Source organism: Heteronotia binoei, chromosome 8, assembly GCF_032191835.1.
Source record: "Heteronotia binoei isolate CCM8104 ecotype False Entrance Well chromosome 8, APGP_CSIRO_Hbin_v1, whole genome shotgun sequence".
In the NCBI taxonomy this organism is placed as follows: domain Eukaryota; kingdom Metazoa; phylum Chordata; class Lepidosauria; order Squamata; family Gekkonidae; genus Heteronotia; species Heteronotia binoei.
Window position 1 is genome coordinate 90,962,937 of NC_083230.1, and position 22,606 is coordinate 90,985,542.

Here is a 22,606-nt window from a genome sequence, read left to right on the forward strand (position 1 = left end):
AGGCTCCTTGAGAATATGTGGTGTGATTGCAAAACCCTTTCAAAACTCTTTGGAGACATTTTTGACCCTCAAGGAAAATAAGCCTGCAATACTTTGAGGAATTAAACTTAGGCGAACTGCAGCATAACATATTCAGAACTATTAATGCACAGCTAGGAAGGCTGCCAGCTTTGGGTTGGGAAATTCCTGGAATTTGGGGTGGAGCCTGGGGGGGCGGGGTTTGGGGACAGGAGGAACCTTAGTGGGGTATCTTGCCACAGAGCTGCCATTTTCTTCAGGGGAACTGATCTACGTATGTAACATAGATACCAGTTTTAATTCAAGGAGACCTATAGCCACCACCTGGAGACTGGCAACCCTAGGTGCTACACAAGCACTTGGTTTTCTCTAGGAAAAATCCAATTGGAAGCTCTGTGCAAGCCCCACTGACACAAAAAGGACTTGAATCAGAACAATGGTCTTCTTCAAAGCTCCCATGTGCTTGCTTTTCTCTCCTCCCCTTTCTCCTTTTAGAGTACAACTAGCCCTAGCAAAGGTTGGGTAATGGATGATGATGATGTAGGAACAGGGGGAGGTACTTTGAATCCCCTTGCATTCAAAGGGTCAAACAGTCTCCCTTAGCATGGTCACTATCACCACAGGTGAAGATTCCTCCTTTTCTCTCTACTTCTGCTAAATAAAGGGCAAGCAGTGGTGGTTTCTGAGGGTGTCTGTTCACTTGCAGTGATGTATGATGGCACCAAATCTGAGGAGGAAGAGGACGATGAAGTAAAGATTACATTTATACCCTGCCTTTCTCTCGGAGTCTCAGAGTGGCTTACAATCGCCTTCTCTTCCTCTCCCCACAACAGAAACCCTGTGAGGTAGGTGGAGCTGAGAAAGTTCTGACAGAAACTGCTTTTGAGAGAACAGATCTGAGAGCACTGTGGCTGGCCCAAGGTCACACAACAGCTGCAAGTGGAAGAGTGAGGATCAAACCTGGTTCTCCAGATTAGAGTCTGCTGCTCTTAACCGCCACACCAAATTGGCTCAGGTAGAGGGCAGGTGAACAAATGGTGACTGCCCATTTGGTGCTCTGTACGCTGGTATGACTTTGAAGAAAGTTGAATCCAAATGGTTTCCTTAAATCTCTGGAAGAACTTCCCATGGATATGGATAGCAATTATGTTGAAGAGGTTCATGGGCCTCTGAACTCAGTAAGCCATTTGTGGAGTAGACATTGACTGCTCCTAAGCATCCTTGTCCATGCATTGGATCTTGATCAGTACTGTGGTTTTCAGTAGAATTAGAGGATTGTTAGAATTTCAAAGGAGGGATGCTCATGTCAATCAAAAGTTAGAACCTTCTGTGGGGCAGTGAAAGCAAGCCTGCCTCTCTGGTAATTGTATGTCTTCATGGTATCATCCAGTGTAGTGATGTTGTCTAGGGCTGTGAGTGGACTTTTCTATCCAAATAATGGGGAGCAAATAACTAAACCTTTGGCAGTCTGTGGTATCCTGGATTTACAAGTGACAGAGGTCACTTCCTGTGGATAAAGTGTCTGTTTTGGAGAGCGGATTCTTTGGTATTATACCCCGCCAAGGTTTTTCCCCTTCCCAAGCTAAATAACATTACCTGATAATTGCTGCAAATCAGATATTAAAGAGACAACTAGAGGGATTTGGGTTAAAAACTGGCAACCTTAGAAGGGAACCATTGGAAGGCACCTTGCCTAGAGGGTAGAAGTGATGAAAAAGGGGACTGCACCAAGGCAAAATTAAGATGAAGAACCAAATTGGTGCAGCAGAGGGAAAGATTCTATTTCCCTCTGCTGCACCAATTCGGTTCTACTAGAGGGAAGAAATGTGGATAGATGCAGTTGTCCTCAGTCCTGTTTAAGAACCATTGCTGACTGCCAAAATTCCTTCTTGTAGACATCTGTTAAAGATGCAGGCACTCTGACCACCCCACAAAGTTCTGATAAATGGATTTTCCACCTTGTTTTAAAGTCCTGCTGACTTATAGCAAGGTAAAGTGCCAACTTGCTTTAGCAGCTGCTTGATATGCAGAGAAGAGCAGGTTATAATGTTTATCTCCATGCTGTGTAAAGTTTAACCTGTGGTTTTCTACTGCTAAAGTCACAGGAGCAGGCCAGGCAGATTTCCCACCCCCCTTGATCAGCAGGTAACAGGATATTATGAAATATTTAGGTATATCTACAAAACATGAAATAGCCTTTCAGGTAAGACTATAACAGCAGCTGTATATTTAATTGCAAAATATCTGCTGTTCAGATAATACCCTGCAAAACTCATAAATGCTATTGCTCCTTCCCCTTTAAACTGCCCTCATCCAAAGGCATCAATGGAGCAATATCCTTTTGCTTTAGTGTAGTATAATTACCCTAAAGTGCCCTTGGATGCCTGCTTTATTTTAATTACCCTTAGGACTCTTGCCACTGAAAATACAGATTCCATGCATATTGGGAGAGCTATAATGAGGGCATAGCTGTGTGCTTCTAGGAATCTTTTGCCATTTCCTTTCATACATTGATTTACCTCCGTCTGTTATTGAGACTGTTATCAAGACACTATCAGTCTATTTTTCCAACTGATTATAAACATCAGATCTGTTTTCTTACAAGAATAAGCCAAAAGTAATATTTCCAGGATTTCAGGGAAAATGTTGCTTATGATAACAATAATGTAAAGATGTATATAATGAGATTCTTTGTCCATTATTGGACATCTGTAAGAAATAATGCATTGTGTAGTGAACCTGTAACTAAGATGATTCTGTAACTTTAAAAATAGGGTTTTGCTTCCTAGTAGTTATGAGAAGAGCCTTTTTTCATGTCTTCAAATATACTACTGAAGAACACAGGCAAGCAATTTTAATGCAATGTAGGAATAAACTGAGCTGCAGTGGGCACTTTGTAGCAGTCATGAACAACATATTGTCTTGTTCTGAAACTCATGAACTTTGAGAGAATAAAGACTGTACAGATTGATACAGTTTACATTGCTTCTCAGAAAAAAATACAGATAACCTAACAAAAACATGCAGTCTTACCAACAAATACTTTCTGTAGACGTCTGCTTTGATCCCCTTCATCCACACTGCCTGTAAGCTCTTTTCTTTGCCAGAGTGGACATGATTTTCCCCTATTACATTATTTTAATACTTGTGAGTTCAACACAAATCATTTCCAACTTAAACAAAGCCAGACTGAGACCCAGGTATTTTGGACAGTATGGTTTTAGTTGGCTCAAGATAATGTGTTCCACCACTTGATGGAGCTAGAAATAAACTTTTCTTGATCATTCCCCACCAGTGACTGATGAGTAATAAACCAAAAGGCTACAAGATCTGGCTTTCTCTATTAATCTAAGTGCCTTTCAGTAGCATGATAGGAAACACTGCCACTGGTCTACCAGCCTTAATAAATATGGTTCATGATGTCACACTATGAATCTGCATGATCCAGTTCCTGTTCTGCGATGACCTCTAATTTGTGCAATAGAATGCCACAAGAGGTCTGGAGCAGGGGTGTCAAACTCATCTGTTGTGAGAGCCAGATCTGTCGGGCTGGGCTGGCCTTGTGCTTCGTAAATGTAATGCCAGGTAGCAGAGATATAAAATTTATAAAGGACACAATTAAAGATTTTTTTAAAAAAATTAATAAAACATGCTTAAAAGATTAGCACTTTTACAATATTTTATTTAACACCTTTTGCTCTGAATAATTGCATTAAAATTTGGAGGTAATGCCTGTGCTAAAGCAATCTTCAGTATGCTGTTCAGGTGGGTATCTAAGTTGCAAGCCTACTTTTGATTTTTTAATTTTTTTAATTTTATGTAAACAATCAACAAACATTGAAAAAGGTAAAATGAGATAGAAAAACCAGTGTTTCATTTATACATAACAAGTCACATTTTGGTCAACAAGAGCATAAAAGTAAGCGAAAGAAACCATCATTTATAATCATTAGTATTGTGTGATAAATTGTGATGAATAACATTTTTCTATCTAAAAAATTGTTAAACAAATCTTATGTTGTTAAATATAAATTACTCACATACTTTTGTTTTGGTCTGGTCTACATATAATTACGTTTTCATTCTTAACATTTCTGAACTTGGGTCATTGTAAGCGTAAACATTATAATCATATATTACTCAGTTCTGTCTCCTGATCCTTTTGGACTTTATAATGTTATTCTTATTTTATTCTTTAGAGCTTTCCAGCCTAATTTTGATCAATATATGCAAAAAATACGTTCCATTTTTCTTGAACCTCAGATTCTGGTCTGTTGTGCAAGTAAGATGTTAACTTTGCCATTGTGAGGTATTGTACATAAGTTGCTTCATGTGCTGGTCAAGAACATGTGAAAGCACCATGACACAGACTGAGGGCTATGTTTTTGTCTACAAAACTATAGTGTTTCCTAGATAAATAACTACAGCTCCTATGAGGCAGTGCAAGAACACAGAGACAGCAATGTATAGAGGTGAGTAGGTTATATGAGAAGCCTAGGTTAAAAATTCCAGTCTACAAAGGAAATGTGCTGGGTAAACTTGGTCTGGACACTCACTCTCAGCCTAATCTACCTCACTGGCTTGTTGTTATTCCTCATCTAAATAGTTCACATTGTTTTCCTATTGAAAAAGACTGGATCACAGGGCATGAATACAGTGAAAAGGGGGAAGCAAACCCAGTTGAGCCCAGGAGAGCCCCGGCATAACAAGCCAACAAAAAACACACTGACCGACTTTGCACTCAGCTTACCCCGCTGCCTCATTCCTCTTCTCCACGCAGCGTCCTTCGGATTTCCCACTATCTGCTCCAGAGCTGCAGGAAACATCGCGGGTTTTGCGGAGCAAACGGAAACTGGTTTTTATCAGTTTTCTTTTGCTGCACAAAAACCATGATGTTTTCTGCAGCTCCGGAGCAGATAGTGGGAAATCTGAAGAATGCTGCGCGGAGAAGAGGAATGTGACAGCAGGGTAAGCTGAGTGTGAAATCAGTCTTTCTCTCTCTTGTAGCTGGACAAAAAGCTCGTAACTTGAATAAAACTTTGTTGGCCTTAAAGCTGCTTTGTATCTCTCCTGTGTGATCAAGGGAACTGGACAAAGGAAGCTCTGGCTCTTTCCTTCTTCCCCCTCCCTTCCCACGAAACGAGGGGGAGGAGCCTCAGCCAATAGAAGGAAGAGAGGCTTGGCTCAGTAGTTCTGCTTTATGATTCAGAGAGCCTGGCAAAGTAAGCTCTTTCTCCCCATCTTCCTCCCCAAGGGAGGAGCCTCCACTAATGGAGAAGATTAAGGTTTTGCTCTGTAGCTCCTATGTGAGTGAGCAAGCCTGGAAAACCAAGCTGTGATGCAGGAGGACACAAGAGAGAAGGAAAAGGAAGCAGACTTGCTTGTGGGCATGATAGGAGTTCTACAGGGGCCTGATTCAGCCCCCGACTACATGTTTGACACCCCTGGTCTAGAGAACACCCTCATTAGCAATTTGCTGCAGAATTTAGCAGATTGTTTTCATGGGGTACTGAAGAGGGTGTCTAGTGTCCTGGACCCACTAGTGGACCTCCTGATGGCACCTGGTTTTTTGACCACTGTGTGACAGTGTTGGACTGGATGGGCCATTGGTCTGATCCAACATGGCTTCTCTTATGTTCTAATGTAAGCTGCTCTAAACAAATGTGGGAAGAGGGATATCTATTTTAAAACGAATAAAAAATAAATCAACAGCCAATGGGTAGGGTGTATTTTAGGCATGCATGCTACTTTGAATGTACCCGAGATATCGGACTTCTTTTCCTTTGAAGTGCAGATACCCTCCAAAGTCACATCACAATCTGCTTCTGAAATTATTTTCAGTGTCAAAAGGAGAGTGCTAGGCAGCATGTGAGATGGCTCAAGATAAACAAACTCTTGGCAAATTCAGAGGCAGTCACACATTTTTTTAAGATCCCAGAAAGCTAGCGCTGCCAAGTCCGACTCAAGAAATATCTGGGGATTTGGGGGTAGAGCCAGGAGACTTTGGGGGTGAAGCCGGGAGCAAGGATGATTGAACAAGCATGATTGAACTCTGAGGGGAGTTCTGGCCATCACATTTAAAGGAACCATGCTAGTTTTAAATGCCTTTCCTTCATTTGGAATAATGAAGGATAGTGCACCTTCTTTTAAGGCTCATAGAATTGGACCCCTCAGTCCAATCTTTTTGAAATTAGGGGTGTTTTGAAGAGAGTCCCCAAATGCTATGCTGAAAATTTGGTGCCTTTACCTCAAAAAACAGCTCCCCCAGAGCCCAAGATACCCACGGATCAATTTTCTATTACACTTTATAAGAATCGGTCTCCAAAGAGAATAATGTAGTGCCCAGCAGACATTTCCTCCCCCCCTCCCCACTTTCTGATGACTCTGAAGCGGGGGGAGGGCCTCCAAACTGGGGGAACAGAAAGTGAGTCAGATGTAGTTATTGCTGAAACAATGGGGCAGGAGCAGGATTGATTGGACAGGTTATTATGAAGTTCTGATGTAGACAATGGTGATGACCTTCATTTGTGTAGCCCACCTTTCTCATTGAGACTCAAGGCAGATTACAAAATATGAAAAGCAATTCAATCAAACAGCACAGACCTCCAATAAACAATGCAGTCAAGAACATAGAATGTGACATTGTGACAATGGCCTAAGCAACAAGAACTACAATGATACTTCTAAAAAAGAGATACAGAACTCAAGCTTCCGTGTAAACCATGTTTTTCACCTCAGGATCTTACCTTTACTTATCCTTGCTGTCTGAAAGATCACCTGTGGCAACCTTCACTGGAAACCTGAGAGCAGACTTCATAAGACATGGCAAGTGAATGAAAATTGAGCAAATGTTAATTTCTGTTTTGGGGAAGAAGACTACACTATTGCAAAGGGTACCTTTCCAGCTATGATTGAGCACTTAGCCAATGTTCGTTTCCCCTGAAATCTCCATCAGGGAGGGAGGGAAAGTGTCTGTGCTATTCTAAACTCCACAACCTCACCAGCATCTGAGAAAAGAGTTATGTGTTACAGGATTTTCTTGTCTTCCAGAAAGTCTTTTAGCGCTTACAGGACAGAATCAAAAAAGTTTGGTGAAGCACCTGCCTCTCTTACTCACTGATTCTTCGTTATAAAAACATCCCACACCTGTATTTTTATGATCCTGCAATTGGCTTCGGAATATGCATTTGCTGAGAGAACCTGTAGTTCTGCCCTGAACTTTTTGGATCCTTTCAGATTTCGTTTGGGACTGGCACAATCACTGGTGCCAAATCTAAGTCCTTAAATCACTGGCTAAAATAGAAGCTCTGCCATATAAACAACATATATAACAACAGTTTAGAAAGATGTGAACAGAAGTTTATATTTAATCCTTGTGCATAAATAAGACTTACAAGATTAATTTACCATGTAACTATTTTCAGCCTTGTTCATATTTCCGCTTCCAAGAAAAGCATGCTTTTTCTCTGCCACATTTGCTACTCCCTGTTCTATCTGTAAGTACTCCAAAGTCATGATATGCAATTTCTGAATCACCATAAAAATGTTTCTGGTGTTTTATGAGCATTCTATTTAAGGCTGCATGTACCTGACTCTTACTGGCTGAGCATATTTTCTTGTCATCAGTTTTCTCATTCAGTTTAAATTAATTAAGAATTTTATTTCACATGTTTTTATATAGCTGAACATCTATTGTAAGATACAACCAATAACAAAGGAAGACACATTTGAGTTGCTCTATGGGAGTTCAAGGGGCAACTTCTCTTGTACTGTTTTTGTAAGACAGCCAGTATGGTCTCATGGCTGAATATGGGAATCCCTGTTCAATGTGCTGGTCAGTAATAACTATTCCACAAGTCATGATTTCCCATTTATAACACCTTCTCTTTCCCTTTACTTCATGCTGAGAAAAGAGGGTGCAAAGAGGTGAAGGGGCCATTGCTCATCAACAGAGCATCTGCATGCTGCTTTGTATGCTTGGTGCCACACCTTGAATCCCCAGTTAAAAAGCTCAGGCAGTAGCTGATGTAAAAGTTCTGAGACCCCAGTAGGGTGGCCATAATGTCTGAAGGCCAGCCAGGGACACCTTTGGGAGGGGGAAGGTAGGGGTGTGTGCGCGCGGAGCGCGTGCGCTGCCGAAAACAGGAAGTGACATCACTTCCTGTGACATCATTTCCCCCGCGCCACCTGCCGGAAGCAGGAAGTGACATCACTTCCTGTGACATCATTTCCCCCACGCCACCTGCCGGAAGCAGGAAGTGACATCACTTCCTGTGACATCATTTCCCCCAAATGACGTCATTTCCCCCAAATGCCACTGCCGGAAACAGGAAGTGACTTCACAGCACTTCCTGTGACGTCCCCAAAAATCCCCCAAATATCACCGCCGGAAACACCAAGATTATTTATAGAGAGGGAAAGGGGGAAATAAAGTTAAATAAAACTCTTTTTTTACATTTTTCAAAGTGAGAAGACTAGAGAGAACGGGTTCCACGCTGAGAAGCCAGTCAGATTCCAGTGAGACTGTGCTGCATAATGCAGCCTATTTATTTTGTCCTGTTTGCTCTGTTGGCTCTATCTGCGCCACCTTCATCACTTTCGGGGTGTGGATCCCCCAGTGGGGTGGTCTCCCGACTCCCTCCGCCAGCTGTTTCTGATAGCCCTGCGCCCCCTCTTTCATTTGATATGTGTCCCGTGCGGGTGCCACCCTCCTGCCGGGAGAGGCCGCAAAATGAGCCCCCTTGAGGCTTATGGCGGCAGGGCTCGGGGGAAGCGAGCTAGACTGCTGTTCTTTTGCGGGGTTATAGAGTGTTTCGAGCCCGTCCCTGTGGCATCGGTCCCATCATTGTGGGACCCAGGGGGCCGGCGCAGCGGCACGCCGAAGCAGCCTGTCACTAATAACACAGGTCGAGATGCAGGACAGGAACCCGGAAGTGACCGACAGGCTGCTTCAGCGTGCCGCTGCGCCGGCCCCCTGGGCCCCACAACGATGGGACCGATGCCACAGGGACGGGCTCGAAACACTCTATAACCCCTCAAAAGAACAGCAGTCTAGCTCGCTTCCCCCGAGCCCTGCCGCCATAAGCCTCAAGGGGGCTCATTTTGCGGCATCTCCCGGCGGGAGGGTGGCACCCGCACGGGACACATATCAAATGAAAGAGGGGGCGCAGGGCTATCAGAAACAGCTGGCGGAGGGAGTCGGGAGACCACCCCACTGGGGGATCCACACCCCGAAAGTGATGAAGGTGGCGCAGATAGAGCCAACAGAGCAAACAGGACAAAATAAATAGGCTGCATTATGCAGCACAGTTGAGAAAGTGCCTTATCCCATGTACTGATGAAGTAAATACAGGATCTGAGAACAAAATTGCACCAGAAGACACAAACACAAAGCTCCCTTACACTGAATCAGTGCTTGGGTCCACGAAAGTCAGTATTGTCTAGTCCAGTCACAAACACAAAGCTCCCTTACACTGAATCAGTGCTTGGGTCCACGAAAGTCAGTATTGTCTAGTCCAGTCACAAACACAAAGCTCCCTTACACTGAATCAGTGCTTGGGTCCACCAAAGTCAGTATTGTCTAGTCCAGTCACAAACACAAAGCTCCCTTACACTGAATCAGTGCTTGGGTCCACCAAAGTCAGTATTGTCTACTCCAGGGGTGGCCAGAGGGAGGGAGGGAGGGAGGGAGGAAGGAGGGAGGTGGGAGGGAAGGAGGGAAGGAAGAAAGGAAGAAAGGAAGGGAGGAGGGAGAGAGGGAAGGAAGGAAGAAAGGAAGGAGGGAGGGAGGAAGGAGGGAGGGAAGGAAGGGAAGGAAGGAGGGAAGGAGGGAGGGAGGAAGGAGGGAGGGAAGGAAGGGAGGAGGGAGGGAGGGAGGGAAGGAAGGAAGGAAGGAAGGGAGGAGGGAGGGAAGGAAGAAAGGAAGGGGGGAGGGAGGGAAGGAAGGAAGAAAGGAAGGAAGGAGGGAGGGAGGAAGGAGGGAAGGAAGAAAGGAAGAAAGGAAGGAAGGGAGGAGGGAGAGAGGGAAGGAAGGAAGAAAGGAAGGAGGGAGGAAGGAGGGAGGGAAGGAAGGGAAGGAAGGAGGGAAGGAGGGAGGGAGGAAGGAGGGAGGGAAGGAAGGGAGGAGGGAGGGAGGGAAGGAAGGAAGGAAGGAAGAAAGGAAGGGAGGAGGGAGGGAAGGAGGGAAGGAAGAAAGGAAGGAAGGGAGGAGGGAGGGAGGGAAGGAAGGAAGGAAGGAGGGAGGGAAGGAAGGAAGGAGGGAGGGAGGAAGGAGGGAGGGAAGGGAGGAGGGAGGGAAGGAAGGAGGGAAGGAAGGGAGGAGGGAGGGAGGGAAGGAAGGAGGGAGGGAAGGAAGAAAGGAAAGGAAGGAAGGAGGGAGGGAGGGAAGGGAGGGAAGGAGGGAAGGAAGGAGGGAAGGAAGAAAGGAAGGAAGGGAGGGAGGAGGGAGGGAAGGAAGGAAGAAAGGAAGGAAGGAAGGAGGGAGGAAGGAGGGAGGGAGGGAAGGAAGAAAGGAAGGGAGGAGGGAGGGAAGGAAGGAGGGAGGAAGGAAGGAGGGAAGGAAGGAGGGAGGGAAGGAGGGAGGGAAGGGAGGAGGGAGGGAAGGAAGGAAGGAGGGAAGGAAGAAAGGAAGGGAGGAGGGAGGGAGGGAGGGAAGGAAGGAAGAAAGAAAGAAAGAAAGGAAGGAAGGAAGGAAGGAGGGAGGGAGGAAGGAGGGAAGGAAGGAAGGAAGGAGGGAGGGAGGGAGGGAGGGAAGGAAGAAAGGAAGGAAGGAAGGGAGGAGGGAGGGAGGGAAGGAAGGAGGGAAGGAAGGGAAGGAAGAAAGGAAGGGAGGAGGGAGGGAGGGAAGGAAGGAAGAAAGGAGGGAAGGAGGGAGGGAGGGAAGGAAGGAAGGAAGGCCGGCCGCCCCCCCGCCAGCCGCCCCCCCGCTTTCGGCCCCCCCTGGCTTACCTTGTTCCGGGCGGCTGGTGCTGCTGGCGGCGGCTGCGGCGGCCGGGGAGGCGGCGGAGAGGCCGGCGCTGGTCTCTGGAGGGCCTCCAGGGACCAGCGCCAGCCTCTCCGCGGCCTCCGGAGGCCCTCCAGGGACCAGCGCCGGCCTCTCCACGGCCTCCGCTGGCCTCTGGAGGCCCTCCAGGGACCAGCGCCGGCCTCTCCGCGGCCTCCGCGGGCCTCTGGAGGCCCTCCAGGGACCCGCGGCGGCCTCCCCGGCCTCCGCCACCGGGCCCCGCGCGCGGGCGGGGAAGGCGGCGAGTGAGGGAGCCAGCGTCCCTGCGCATGCGCACACCGCCGCGCGCACGCGCAGGGACGCTGGCTCCCTCACTCCCCGCCCCCGCACGCGGCCCTCCGGCTCCCCGCTGGCTATACCGGGACTTCTAATGGTCCCGGTATAGCCAGCCCGGGAGCCGGGAATTGGTGGCCAGAACCGGGAAAGTCCCGGGAGACCGGGACGATCTGGCCACCCTAGACCCCAGAGAACAGGGTCTTTTTTGTAGCCGGTAATTACAGGGTCTTTTTTGTAGCAAGAACTCCTTTGCATATTAGACCACACAACCCTGATGTAATAAATCCTCCAATAGCTTACAGCAATCTTAATATAGGGCCTACTGTAAACTCCAGGAGGACTGGCTACATCAGGGGTGTGTGGTCTAATATAAAAAGAGTTCCTGCTACAAAAAAAGCCCTGGATAACTGACCTTGACAGACCAGTGATAAAGAAGCTTTGTATGTGAAAGAGGGAGAGGAAATTTCTAACACTGACACTGAGCTGGAATAAAAGATGTTTTAAATTTTTAATTAAGGAAAGGTCCCCTATGCAAGCACCAGTCATTTCTTACTCTGGAGTGACGTTGCTTTCACGTTTTCACAGCAGACTTTTTATGGGGTGGTTTGCCATTGCCTTCCCCAGCCATCTACACTTCCCCCCCAGCAAGCTGGGTACTCATTTTACCGACCTTGGAAAGATGGAAGGCTGAGTCGACCTCGAGCCGGCTACTGAACCAGCTTTCGCTGGGATTGAACTCAGGTCGTGAGCAGAGGGCTCCGACTGCAGTACTGCAGCTTTACCACTCTGTGCCACAGGGCTCTTCCTTTCCTTTTAATTAAACAGGCACATAAATCTGGAGCAATATGTTTAGGAACATGAGTGGAACTATAGCTCATTTGCCGCTGAATGCCACTGGGAAAAGGCAACCACAAAGAAGTACAAGAAACTGATATAGCTTTTATATACCCCCACTCCCTTCTGGTCACAAGACCTTTCTGTGATCCGCTGTTTGTTACCAGGAGCTGCCAACAGAAGCCCCCCACAAAGGGAGACACAGCCTGGTTACCTGTTTGATCATCTGAGTTGTGACAGTAAAGAACAAGGTAATATAATATATTAATTCCCAGCAGGACTGGCTGGAAATAAAGTTTTAAAAACATTGAACAATGGATTAAGACAGGGTTCCTCAATCTTGTCAAATCTGTGGGCCATTTAGAATTTTGAGAATAAGCACCAGGGCTTTTTTTGTAGCAGGAACTCCTTTGCATATTAGGCCACACACCCATAATGTAGCCAACCCTCCAAGAGTTTACAGGGCTCTTAGTACAGGGCTTACTGTAAGCTCCAGGAGGATTGGCTACTTCAGGGGAGTGTGGCCTAATACCCAAAGAAGTTTCTGCTAAGAAAAAAGCCCTTATAAGCACCATGACAAAATGACTGTCATGAGGGTAATATTGAGTCTCTCATATAATGGAGACTGCTGTATCTGAATAGGTGATCCCAAAGGTGATTATGCCTCTTGGATTTTCTGAAGCATTTTCTACTCCAATGAGGTGTGGAGAAACCAACTTTTGGCTCTTTGCTTTTACAGAAAGATGTTTTATTAAAGATGTTTTTATCAGATGATGAAGAAAGCTGTGTTTCTTGAGACCTTATGCTAAAATAAAATTTGTTAGTCTTAAAGGTGCTACTGGACTCTTGGCTATAATTTTTTTGTTTGACATTATTTATAGTCTGCCTTTCTCACTGAGACTCAAGGTGGCTTACACAGTGTAGGTCATGTATTCAGTCTCTTATTCACCCCCACTTACCCAGGAAAGTGTCCTTGGGACTGCAGCCATAGTCTTCCTAAAAACAGCACACTACAGTGCTTCATCCTAAATCCACTTACAGCTTGTCTTTTACAAAGTTCTTATAGAAAACACTATAATACTAGTACATATTGTATCATGCCAAAACCAATAATACACAGAAATCTGCACAAGGAAGAGACAGATGGCAGCTCTCTTTCCTTCACTAACTGGCATTTAACGCAGTACGTTATCACTTTTAATGTCATCCTAACAAATGATCTGTGTTTCTGCCAGAACATATTGTAAAAGGGTAATACACATTTTGAATTAGCCACCCAACCCATGCTGATGGGGTATCTTTGGAAATATTCCAAAACCTGAGTGCATTGCCCAACGGCTTGACTGTCTGAGTCAAAATGCTGAAAAAGCTGTTCATGGGATCAAGTGAGGGAATCCTTGTGACAGTAATTCTCTTCACACATGACACTACATGTCTTCATACAATTTGTGATTACACATGTACATTGTTAATATGGGGAAAAAAGTGAAGAGGTGAAGAGCCATTTTAAACATATATCTGAAAATTTCCAAATTTGATTCCAGTGCGTATAAGGTCCATGTCATTCAAAAGCTCCTTTCATTGGCATGACTTAACCCTATGTTGGTATATAATAATTCTGTCTGGGTCTTTTTATCTGATTTAGCAAGCGAGGCAAGGCTGCATAGCATTATTCCATTTAAGGATTTCAGTGGGCTTAACTCTTCATTGAATCAGATCTATTGGCTTTTGTCTTTATAAGCTAAGCCTCCCCCACCCCCACCAAGTCAGAAAGAAAACTTTAAGCCTCCTCCCTAAAATCACTTCAATTGCACAGTCCAAAACACAAGGTTACTCTGTAGATATATTACTTAAAAACTCCTTATGGGGGTGGGGGGGGGGAACTAGCACTGGAGGCAAGGATAGCTGAAGTGATTCTACCTCATTCTGCCACCTCATTCTTCTGTACATGCCTGCCTGCCTCTTCCACTTTATGTTACTGTTTGCTCTTTTGTGCTATGGGCTAGCCCTTAGCTAGAGGCATAACCAACCCAAGGCATTAGTCAAATGAGGCTGTCTGTGCATTGTAGCTTGCTGTACTAGTGGTTTCAGAGGGTAGCCATATTGGTCTGCAGTAGAACTGTTAGATTTGAGTCCAGTAGCACCTAAGAGATCAACAAGCGGTTCAGGGTGTAAGCCTTTGAGAGTCAAAGCTCCCTTCTTCAGAAAGTTAGAAATGGAGATGAGTCTTTTTAGCCTAGTCTGAAGTGGGGTGGGGTGGGGTGGGGAGAGGGTGTAAATTCTTGTAAAGGATGCAAAGGTGCAATGCATAGTGTAGTCAGGGCTAATCTAATCAAGAATACTTGTTCAGGATGCAGAGGCAGAATGTATAATGTAATCAAGTCTAATCTAATCAAGCTGATCACAATATACATTGTACTTTTGCATCTTTTACATGTATTCCTTACAACACCTCCACACGTTCTGACTACAAGGACTCAAGATCTCCACTTCTACTGCATCTGACGAAGGGAGCTTTGACTCACAAAGGCTTACACTCTGAAACTCTTGTTGGTCTCTAAGGCACTACTGTTGTACTAGTGGTGTAGTCTTACACACTGGAGTTAACTCAGGGGCTCATCGGCTGAAAAATATTGGTCAACGCTTTTCTCCTTTCAGACATTCCAGTCCCATTCTCTTCCACAAATGTGTTGTAATCTCGGTGTGTGCACTGTAGGTAGAATAAGTCTACATTCACACAGGTCTGAGTATAAAGTATTGCTGTGTTGTTGCACTATAGCAATTTTTTCATCAAATTTTCATTACCTGATGATGTGTGAAGGCAGCTGAATACTCTTTTGAAGGGCTTGACCCATGATTGTTACAGCACAGCCCATTGACAATGATGCCAGTTGTGGTATTTGATGGTGACTTTGTGTGGCCTGCCTGTAAAAATCATAAAAATTAAAGAGGATCCATTTGTACCCAAGTCATACCCAAAATAAACAAGGCTACTGTGGCAAAGACTAACAGCTTAAAAAAAAATACCGGGGCCACCTCTTGCAAACTGCAGTCCACTTCAAAAGACCTATGTGTATGAAGATGGCTTTAGTCCAAGAAAGTTTATGCTAGAATAATAACTGAAAAGGGTGGCGGGGCGGGGTGGGGGGGGTGGGACTTGCCTCAGGACTCCAATTTATTTTTTGCTGGAACAATCTAACCCAACAGCTCCTCCGGATTTTGACCCTGATTCCGATTCCAAACTTATTTTTCTGGGACCCATTACTAATGCACAAAGAAAAAGAAAACTTCGGTACTTTCGAATGGGGAGGCCACGGCCTTAGGCACATAATCCCTTTGATTGTTCCCTTCATTGTGAAGAAAGGCCCGGCTGCTCTGACGGCCATTAATTGTCTGTGGAGCCGCAGTGCCGTGGAATAAAGAGGAATCCTTTCGGAATAAAGGCCATCCGGCAACTCCAACCCTTTTGTCACCGCCTTCTAGAAGCAAGGGTTGCCCAGAGAGAACCCGAGGCTAGGCAAGAGGAGAGAGGCGGGTGGAAGGGCGAAAGGGGCGGCTCCTGGCAGCAGACCCACTGCATTCACACCGCGATCCCCCCCTTCCGAAGCCAGCCGAGCCAAGCCCGGCCTCTTCCCGGCCCACACACACACACAGAGCCTGCACTGCACCCCCGCCGGGAAGGGCTGGCTGACTCGAGGCGGGGCCAGCTAGCGGGAGCTTTCCTAGTCGCCAAGAGGAACGCGGCCTGGCTGACAGGAACATGAAGGGCCGCCTCTGCCCCGCCGCTTTATGTCGCCGCCGGCCTCTGGCACCCCCACCCGCCTCCCCCGAATATAGCCCTGAGAAGAAGGGCACTTCATAGGCGGCGGAGGCGAAGAACAGCGCTGGCGCAGTCCCCCTTCAAAGGGGCAGGCTTGCCATCCCGCTCCCCGGGGGGCGCTTATTTTCCAGTTCTGTCTCGAGGCGTCTCCGCAAGGTAGAAGAGTGCCCGGGTTCCTCCTCCTTCAGCGGAGAAAGAAAGGAAGGAAGGAAGAAGAAGCGGTTTTCTGCCCTCCCTTCCCATTATTATTTTTTGGCTGTTGTTCCCTGGCGCGTCGCCCACCTCCAGCTCCAAATTCCCGCCTCCTGTAATTGCCAAATGTGCGCCAGGCAGCCGCAGCAGGGGGTAGAGGGAGGGGAAAGCAGAGAGGGGCGCCTCTCTCCCCTCCCTCCCGCGCTCAAAATGGGGCTGGTGGTGCACGCCTGAAGGGAGGGTCCCGGAGGCTCCTCCCGCCGCGGCCAGAAGTGCCTCTCCGGCGCACGCAGTGTGCGAGCAGGAGATGGATGGGACTGAGCTGGATGGCAGCGGCGCACAAGCCCCTCAGCAATGCTGCCGGGCGGCGACTGCTGCTGCTGCCGGTGGTGGTGGCGGCGGCAGCCCCGAGCTTGGTGAAGCAACAGGCAAGGAAGGTGCCTCAGCAGCAGCCATGGAAGAGCCCACCATCGGGAAGCGAGCCTCGGAAGGGGCAGCTGCCTCTGGCACCCCCGCAGCTGCCGCCACAGCCGAGGAACTGAAGAAGAAGCAGCAAGGCGTCAAGAGGCACCACCACAAGCACAACCTGAAGCATCGCTACGAGCTGCAAGAAACTCTGGGCAAGGGTACCTATGGCAAAGTCAAGAGGGCCATCGAGAGGTTTTCAGGCAGAGTGGTAAGGACCGGGAGGCGCTGACCCTGGTGCTCTGGGGGATGCTCCACACCAGAGCAGTCGCTAGTGAACCTTCTAACCCTGACTTCTAAGTCCTAACTGTATTCTACTGCCGCGTGTTCCCTAACGGCATGTCCAAGCCTCCTAGCTTGTATCTGAACCCTCCCTCAAGGCTAAAAAGTGTCTCAGCTTTGCCTGGCTAGCTGTCAGTTTGCCATTGCATTTATATCTCACCTCTCTGGGCTTCGGGATTCATTTGGGAGGGGGCCTGTTTGTGAAGCTCTGAACTGTATCTAAATTCTCTTCAAGTATGTCAACCCAGAGTTTTATCTGAAACCCATCTGTAAGTCCTGAACAAGTGCTGTGCTATTAGGAAAATTTTGGCGTGGCTTCTAAATTTTCATGTTCTCCCTGCCCCTCCCTTCCCCCAACTCTCCGACCTTTTGCTGTTTGTTTAATGTGTGGGCATACAAAGTTCACTGGAAGATACAATATTCTCTAGTCAGTTACACAGAAATGCCCTTCAGGTTAAAGGCTCATTTAAAGCTTGACTGTTTGTTACTGGTTTTGATGATAGCAACTCTGCTGATCAATATGAATAAATGTACCAATGCATCTACTCTTCGCTCAGGTGAGCTTTTAGAGTCCGTTTGGCTCATCTGTGTTTTCTTGCTCACAACCTAAACAGACCAGACCTGATGTTCCACTGTGCTGTAACTCCTGTCTGACTTCGTAGTTCTTTTGTCTCAGAACTCCCAAGCAGCACAGGAGAGCCCAGGTATGTGTAGGATATGCTTATGTAATAAACGAGAGGTATTATTACCTTCTCCACTGCAATGAATATCCATTAACAGGATTCTGTGCCAGTATATGCCAGCTCTTCTGTCATGCTGTAAGCATAATTTTTGTTTGAAGCAGATTGATTTACAGTAGATCTGGCATAACTGTGTTTTTGGATTTCATTTGTTGTGTTGTCTTCAACCAATATCTGGAGCCAGATATTGAAGTCAAACAAACAAAACAAAAGTGCCCTGCCTTTGTATGCTCTGATTATGTATTTTGCAGCCTCATTCCACTTAGGAACGTTTATGAGCTGTAGCTTTCTAACAATGTGATCTGTCAACATTTTAAAAAATAGCCACAAAGCAGTGCAGAAAGTATGTTTAAAGGCCCTTTGTCTGCCAACAAGTCTTAAGGTTATATTATTTCATCAGGAGGATAGCTAAGCAGAAAACAGAGATCAATGCACATGCTCAGTGAGTGCATGATTTCTTTTAAAGAGCACTGCTAGACTGTGTCATATTACATGAATTTCAAACTAGCAAAAGTTCTACATTGCATTATAGGTTAATATTTTACAATTCCACGTGTATCATTTCCAGATTGTATTGTTGTTTTCCCTTTCAATTGCACTACATATTTATTTTTTTTCAAAAGGACTCTTGATTTCCTCTTAGACTTGATTTAAAATAAAGAGTTTAGATATAACTTTTGTAGTTTTATTTTTACAGCTAAAGGGGCAAAACAGAGGACAGTAGTGTGCAAGATTCCTAGTACAGTAGCATTGGTGTGTGTAATCTGTCTATTGTTTTTCTGGGGTTAAAATGCTCAGCTTTCATATATTTCATGGCTCAGGGTGGTATTTATTGACATAAAGTATGGAACATGCTTTTGTTTCACTTCTAAAACACATAAATATCTATATATGGTCTGCTGCGTGGGATTAGAACTGGTTGCTGTGACTCATTCCATAGTACTAGTTTTCTTTTTCTCACCTAGCTCTTGAAATGCCGAACTCTAAATTTTCACATAGTCTACCTCATACACAAGAGGAGAAAGTTGTGAAAAGGGTCCGGACTCGCAGAGGCACAGGGAGTTCATTTAGCTTTTTCCTTTTCTTTCTCTGCACAGTTTCTGTTTTCCTTAGTCATCAGCATTTATAGCATCATTAAAATGGTTGAATAGACTGTATTGTGGCCAGCAGAGGGGGTTTTCAGAGCTATGTGGCAGGCATCATTCCTATCATGACTTCACAGCAAATTGTCAAAGAAAGAGATGCTAAGTATTAGAAAATCCCAAACTCACACTCTCACCTATGTCATTTGGTTGCTGTCATATTGCTGGGCTAGGTAACCTTTTCCTACACAGCAGCATGTAAATATTTGCAGCCGTATGGCAACAGCATGCAAACTGCAGACCTTGGAAACATCTCTGGTAACCAGCACTCTCACAGTTGTCTGCATTAAAATATATTGCCTTTAAGACTTACATTGATAAATTGCAGACTGGTGAACCTTGTTGTCGGATTAATCAGAAACAGTTATGTTAAATGGGAACCTGTGATCTCCCCCCCCTCCCCCCCGTTTCTTTGGCTATAATCAAGCAAGCTGAGATATACAAGACTGATAATTTAATTATAATATTAAATTGGTGTAAATCAGGATCTCCACTAGAGTCGATGGAGTAATATAGAAGCAATATAAATATGAGTATTAACGATTCCAGTATTTTTTATTGAATCCAGCTGGAGAATTTGCATTCTTACAAGGAAAGAGGATTTTGAACATAGAGTCATAAATTATGTGCACTGTGCTTCTTTTTTTCCTTTTCTGTGTATGTTTACATCTGGGCTGGGAAAAATCCCATGCACTTCAACACACAAGCTCTTAAAAATTGGTATCTAGGAGTCTGATACATTTTTTCCAACTCTGTAAAAGCTTAATAGTGGCTTCTAGAAATCTGACTTTTTAAACCATAGCATATGTGGCAGCTGGGAACCTGTGAGGTAGATTATGGATATTATGGGTATTAGTCCAATAGCACCTTAAAGACTAGCAAATTTTGTGGTAGGGTGTGAATTTTCATGAGTCACTGCTAATTTCTTCAGATACCTACAAGTGAGCAGTGACGCATGAAAGCTCATACCCTGCCACAAACTTGGTTAGTCTTTAAGATGCTAATGGACTCTTACTCTATTCTACTGCTACAGACATACTAAAAGGGCTACCCATCTTAATTATGGATATGTTATATTTAATTTGTTGTTGGCAACTACTCATTTAGACTTGTTTACTCAACAATGTAGTAACTGTAGACTGGGTTGTATACTGCATTAAATATAGCAGCACACCCACCATGTACTGAGACAGCCAGCTTTCCATTCATTTATTCGTTAGGACAATTAGGATAGGAACTGAATATTTTATGACATCTTAAATACAAGCTTAAAGATAAAGAGCAAACTCAGGAAGTCCACCAAGTAGCCTATACAGTGACTCTTCTGTGGAAATTTGTGGTAGGGTATGAACTTTCACAAGTCACTGCTCATTTCTTCAGATACCCACGAAAGCAGTGACTCATTGAAAGCTTCTACCATATCACAAATTTTGTTAGTCGTTAGGGTGCTACTGACTCTTACTCTTTTCTTCTGTGGAAGTTTTATCCCTGTTCTTAAGTATATATGAAAAGAAAAATGTTCATATGCTGTAATCTGCCTTGAAATTCTTTAAAAAAAATCCATAAACTTGTGTAACCCATTATACTTGGGCAAGATGTGATCAGCAGTAGGGAGATATTTTCATGAGAAGCATATGAAATTGTCCCAGGGATCCCGGAGATTTTTTGCCTTTCTCTGGGCATGGAGCGGAGGTCACTGGGGGAGTGTATGTGCAGAGGGAAGTAGCAGTCAAATTCCTGCATTGTACAGGGGGGTCAGACTAGATGACCATTGAGTGTACCTTCCAGCTCTGAGTTTTTGTGAGATATATGAAAAAAGGAGACATTGGGTATATGCATTGTGAGAAGATGCAATATGTTACAGTACCATTCTGTGGGACTAGGATGAGCTGTGTGTGTTATGAAGCAAATGAAAAAGGTGGATTCAATATCAGTCTTGGGGAAAGTGTGTGGCACCTCTGTTACAAACGTCTTAGTCTTTCATGGCCTTTGTTTTTCTTTCTAGTTCTTTGGTAAAATAATATTAATTATAATAGCGTATGTTGAAAAGTTCTCTGTCATTCATCTATCTCACATGTGTGTCGAGTGAATTAATCCTTGGGAGGGGGGCAGTAAGAGTTGTTCTTATTTCCCCTAACAGAAAAGCCTTTTGCCTTTTATTCTGAGAGCCAGTGTCTCTGCACAATATTTGTATCTTCTTTATTCTGGAGCTATTTGTAGACCCAGCTGGATAGCTCCACGGTCACAAAGGAAATACATTTGTTCCTAATACAGATGTTGTGGTAGTGGCTAAGAGTGACTTCTGTCAGCTGTATTTGATTCACCAACTTGCTCCTTTCTTAGCCTGCCTGATTATGGTGATCCAGGCTTTTCTAACCTCATGATTGGATTACTCTGTGTTGGGCTGCCCTTGAAGACAGCACATGAATTACAGATTGTTCATAATACAGAAGCCCTGCTATTGTCAGGGGTTAAGAACATAAGAGAAGCCATGTTGGATCAGGCCAATGGCCCATCCAGACCAACACTCTGTCACACAGTGGTCAAAAAAACCAAACCCAACTGCCATCAGGAGGTTCACAGCTTACCTATCTTAAAACAGTTACACTGGCTGACCATTTACAGCATAGGATCTGTATATCTAAATCGTCTCCTCCTATATGTTGCTGTTCTCAGGCTGCTGTCTGTTCCCCCACTTAAGGGAGCCAGCCTGGCATCAAGCAGTGCCCATGTCTTTCCCACTGTAGCTCCCACTTGGTAGAGTTTGAGGAGGCTTTGTGTATGGGTGGGTATGCCCTACAACATGGTCCCCAACCTTTTTGGCACCAGGGACCAGTTTTGTGGAAGACAATTTTTCCATGGACCGGCAGGGGGGCAATGGTTTTGGGATGATAAAATTGTGCACTTTATTTTGGTGTGGTGGTTAAGTGTGCAGACTCTTATCTGGGAGAACTGGGTTTGATTCCCCACCCCTCCACTTGCAGCTGCTGGAATGGCCTTGGGTCAGCCATGGCTCTTGCAGAGCTGTCCTTGAAAGGGTAGCTTCTGTGAGAGCCCTCTCAGCCCGACCCACCTCACAGAGTGTCTGTTGTAGGAGAGGAAGATAAAGGAGACTGTAAGCCACTCTGAGATTTGGAGTGGAGGGCAGGATATAAATCAAATGTTGTCGTCATCTTCTTACTTTGCAATATATAATGAAATAATTATACAACTCACGGCCCGGTTGCTAACAGGCCACGGACCGATACCGGTCCATGGCTTGGGAGTTGGGGGCCCCTGCCCTACAAGGCCATTATATTTATCAGTGTTTTTAATAGGATATAACCTGCAAGCATCTTCTGGGAGGAGCAGAGTTATTGGGCATTTATTCTAATAAACTGTCATTTGTTAGCTTCCTTGAGCTACAGGGAAAAGCAGCATAAAAATGGTTTAATAAATAAATATGATTGAAATTACCATTTAGATATGAAAAGGGCAAATGGAATAACTTCTAAAACAAAATTGCCAACCTCTACCGCTTTAGGTATGTGAAGAAGAACATGATGGTTGGAAATGGAATAAGCTAATTTGTCCTTAGAAAATATGTCAGCTAAAACATTTTCGTATAATCTGGTTTTAAATTGAGATTGATTTTGTTAGTTATGCTTTAATTTTTTATTCTGACTGAACCTTTAAAGTGTTAAAGTGAAAAAAATGACATAATGAAAGTTATCTTTATGCACAGCACTTTATTTTTGATCCTACAAAACCCATAAGCAATATTGCATGATGATGAGGTGGGAAGATTTTGCAATAATGTCCTAGTCCTGATGCAAATGGTCCCTCTGGGTGATTT

The 22,606-nt window shown here is 45.0% G+C and overlaps 1 protein-coding gene across 1 annotated transcript in view; it reads left to right on the forward strand.

Annotated features, from left to right (window-relative positions):
- Positions 1-16,347: 16,347 nt before the first annotated feature.
- NUAK1 (NUAK family kinase 1) overlaps positions 16,348-22,606 on the forward strand; it is a 73,883-nt gene continuing 67,624 nt past the window's right edge. Inside the window, exon 1 of the mRNA XM_060245577.1 lies at positions 16,348-16,818. Coding sequence (XP_060101560.1) covers positions 16,450-16,818 — 369 coding nt within the window. The 5' untranslated portion in view covers positions 16,348-16,449. The remainder of the gene's footprint in view (positions 16,819-22,606) is intronic.